Source organism: Bos mutus, chromosome 19 (assembly GCF_027580195.1).
Source record: "Bos mutus isolate GX-2022 chromosome 19, NWIPB_WYAK_1.1, whole genome shotgun sequence".
Lineage (NCBI taxonomy): Eukaryota > Metazoa > Chordata > Mammalia > Artiodactyla > Bovidae > Bos > Bos mutus.
The window spans coordinates 28,663,063-28,666,920 of record NC_091635.1 but is presented as its reverse complement, the minus strand read 5'-3'; the positions used below and the strand labels follow the sequence as shown (position 1 = coordinate 28,666,920).

General features: G+C 50.9%; 1 protein-coding gene across 1 annotated transcript; it reads right to left on the bottom strand.

Annotated features, from left to right (window-relative positions):
- Positions 1–272: 272 nt before the first annotated feature.
- On the bottom strand, positions 273–2,854 carry EIF1 (eukaryotic translation initiation factor 1). Its single transcript, XM_005899233.3, has 4 exons — positions 2,668–2,854; positions 1,800–1,963; positions 1,554–1,655; positions 273–1,122 (listed from the first exon to the last, which is right to left on the bottom strand). The coding sequence occupies exons 1-4, from the start codon at positions 2,696–2,698 to the stop codon at positions 1,078–1,080; spliced, it is 342 nt and encodes a 113-aa protein (XP_005899295.1). The 5' UTR covers positions 2,699–2,854; the 3' UTR covers positions 273–1,077.
- Positions 2,855–3,858: the final 1,004 nt, after the last annotated feature.

Below are 3,858 nucleotides of genomic sequence, written 5' to 3'. Positions count from 1 at the left end.
AGACTAAGTAGACAAGAGTTGACTTTTCACGACCATTCTCAGCAGGTCTTTTCAGGACGCTGACTGAGACAACAGACTGAATGTTTACACAACGGCTAACAAGGAGGGGTGGGGAGTGTGCTTGGAGGGACAAGCTCACTACTTTTTCTTGGCTAAGAGGGTCAGGCCCCAGTTAAGGAGCTGTGGGTCCAGATGTACCCTCTCTTGCCATTTCTGTGGTTCCTCCACATGCATAAGATTGATTATATATTAAACAGAATCTACAAATCAAATGTTTCTGAAAACAAGTTTTATTTAAATAAGGGTTTAAATACATTACATAACATTAAAACTGAAGAGGGGAAAAAACCAAAAAACCAGTTTACTTCACACGGCGTTGGGCAGCTGTTGCCAGTAAGCTGCAAGCTCTACAGCTACGTGACTGGTAACATTGGTTTGAAATTTGTTCCCTTGTCAAAAGTTTAACTGATAGAAGGTTGGCCTCACATTCTAGTTTGGACATCAATTAGCTAGGACATGTCTGGTCATGAAGACCTTGGTGGCAAGCCAGATGTCCTATCACCTTCCTGGAGGGTGGCTGCTCTAAGTTCTGCCCACCCAGTCACATTGGAGACGTCACGGGATCCTTCCCTGACCACCGAAGGCACCCTCTAGCAGCACAGCTGCCACACCCATCCTCCGCTCTCCGCTTCATCGGGGACTGTTCAGGTGGTGACACTTTCTCAGGGCAGGGAACTTTGCAGAGGGACTGCCGAGGAGCTTCTGGCCAGACATAGCCATCTGTGATCTTGGGGCTCTGGACTTGGCTGAAACATCACTGTTATTGCTTTGTTTCAGGCTGGACACTGCCAGGCGCCTACTGCTTGACCTCTGTTTAAATGAGGGACTTCAAGACTAGACAGCATGGCTCTTTTCAGTTTATTGCATGAAGGAGTTACACTAGTCCAAGTTAAAAGCAGACCCCAAATGGTTACATTATACAAGCTGTGAGGTTTTTAAACTTGTGACAAGGGACAGAAGGGAAATTCTACTCATTGCAAGGAAATCCTCACTTAAGCTTCAGTGAGCCAAAAGCACTTAAAACCCATGAACCTTCAGCTGGTCGTCCTTAGCCAGTCCAATCTGCAAAGGAAAAAAGGGCAGTTTTAAGAGGGAGCACAGTAAAAGCCTCCATTTCTGATGACCACAATCCTCTCTCCCTACTTCTACACTTGGCCAAGAAGAGTCCCAGAGCCAAGGTGCACTGAACTCAGGGTACACTCGGTTTAGCATCAGTGATGTAATAAGACTTTGCCACTGAAGAATAGCCAAGCAGACATCCTGTTGTAGTGTCTATGTGCACAACGTCCCTAAACTAGATCCAAGCTAGTAAACTTTAAGGTGGACAAATCCCTCCTTTCCAGAAATACACTCTGAACTTCAAAAACTGCTTGGCTTAGCCTTATAAAACAAACTTCTATGTCCCTAGAAAAAACTGAATAGACCAGGCAGATCTGAGATTAGTTAACCAGGGAAGAGGCACAAATGTACCAACAAAAAGCAACAGAACTCACCTCTACCAGGAACTGGCATATGTTCTTGCGCTGGTCACCCTGTAGCTGAATTACTTCTCCATATTCTGGATGCTCAATTACAGTACCATTGCAGGCAAATTTCTGCAAGAACAATACAAGTAAAACAAGTCAGGCCAAGCAACAGTTTGAATGCCGTTAATACCCCTTTTCAGTAAGTAATACAACTCAGCAGCTCCATGGAGGCAGGGTAAATACGACTTTCCTAAAATCTCATTAAAAACCTACCTTCTTAAACGCCTTCACTAGTTTCTTTTTATCGTAATCATCAGCGATCCCTTGGACAGTAGTAAGGGTCTTCCTGCCGTTTCTCTGTTGAATTCTTATATGGATATAATCCTCAGTGCCAGCAGGAAGCAGATCATCACCCTTACTTGCATCAGCAAAGGGGTCTGGGAAGAAAGGTCAAGCTTGTTTAGTGATGTTGAGCTCAGATGCCACTGCCACCCTTCCACTTGATCTCTTCTGCGTGCAGAAACTGATACAGAAATCGTCAAGGCTTGGTCGGATCAGACATGTTCTTTGTTGGCTCTCCTCGAACAGGTCAGTCCGGGACGGCCAGCTTTCCCAGCCTGGGAGAAAGCCTGGGCTTCCTGCCCCAGGCCCGCCCTGGGAAGCCGATCACGTGTCGGGGGAGCCAGGGCAGGCCGGCGGCGCCCCACCCAGCTGATGCAACCGGCCGGAACCCGAGCTCTAAGGCGGGGCCACACTTCCCGCCCCATTGGCGCGCGCGGGTGTCACTTAGGCTGGCGCCGCCTCTCCCTCCCGACACCGTGACAACGGCGGTGACGTACCGGACGTGACGCAGGGGTGGCGGGAGGGGCGGGTGTGGCCCGAAGAGGCCCAGGAGCCATTAGTAAATGCGCCACCCGAGACGCGAAGCCCGCCCAAGGGCTGACCTCCCGCCCGCTCCTTCCGGTCGCGCTCAGGGGCCAACTCTAAGGCCCAGGCAGTGGCCCTACAGCCCGCAGGCCAAGACAGTTCCCCTCCGCCCAAGTTTACGAAGACCTACAACGTTTAGCAGCTTTCTTGGCCCTGTTTGAGACCGGAGCGCCCCACCGGGGCCTTCCTCCCCTCGGGACTTTCTGGGACTTACCGAAAGAGTGGAGGTTCTGGATAGCGGACATACGATACGATTCCTTTTCCTCGGTGGAAACGGCCTGCGGAAGGCGGCGGCGGGAGAAGGCGGGCAGGGGGGACGGAGCGTCGGGAAGCGAGGGGGCTCAAGGGGGAGGCTGCTGAGTCCTCGGCGGCGGCTCAGTGACTGGGGCGGAGGGGCGGCGCCTGTATTCACTTATATAGCCGCCCCTGTGACGCCAGCGCGCTGCCCTCACGTCCACGCCCCACCCACGGCGTTGTGCCCCTTGCGCCCAGCCGCCGCCGCTTCCAATTGGCCTTCGGGCAGGGACGCGAGACGGCGCTTGCGCAGGAACTGTGTTCTGCGGGAGGGCGTCCTCTCGACTAGGGGAGAGATGGAAGGGGGAGGGAAAGGTTGGTCTGTCTAAGCGCCTGCGCAGTGCTGGAGGAGGGTGACAGCGGCGCAGACAACTGGCGAAGGTTTTGGTCACGCCTGCGTACTATGATCTGGAGGGTTCTGTCTTCTTGACCCTGTTGCCGGGCGGTCTTTTCGTGGGGGTAGATTTGGCACTCCTTAGAGAGGATTTAGATACTGACCGTCCCAAACACGACAAATTCCCACTATGTATGAACCCACCCAATTCCCTACTTTACAGATTTACTCTTTGACGGATTTAGGGCGGCATGTTAATGTACAGTAGTGTAACCAAAACCTTATTACTTAGATTAATGTATCATTTAGATGAATCTAATCTAAAAATGGATTAATCTACTTTAAGCTTATCATTTAGATCGTCCAAGGAAAGAATGTCCAGATCATCAGCAGGAGTTCAAGGGAGAGTAACGTTGGTTCTGGGGGCCAAGAAGAATTCACGCACTTAGAAGGGGGTCCTTGGTGTCATACAAATTGTGTGGGGTTGACCTTTCCTAGAGCTTAGTTGAATTATTGCCTTCAAAACAGTCAACCTGGGACTTCCCTTGAGGTCTAGTGGTTAAGACTTCACTGTTCTCAATGCAGGGGCCCAGGTTGGATCCTGTCAGAGATATAAGAGCCTGCATCCCACTGTCTCCAACTCCCCACCCCCCGGGGACCAAAAAAGAAAAAAAGGTCAACCTTTCTTGCACTTTTAGCTTATTAATTGAAATGTTCATAATTGCAGGGGGACATAGCGAGGTTTTAGACTCTAAAGGCGGCCAGAGGTCAGACAGG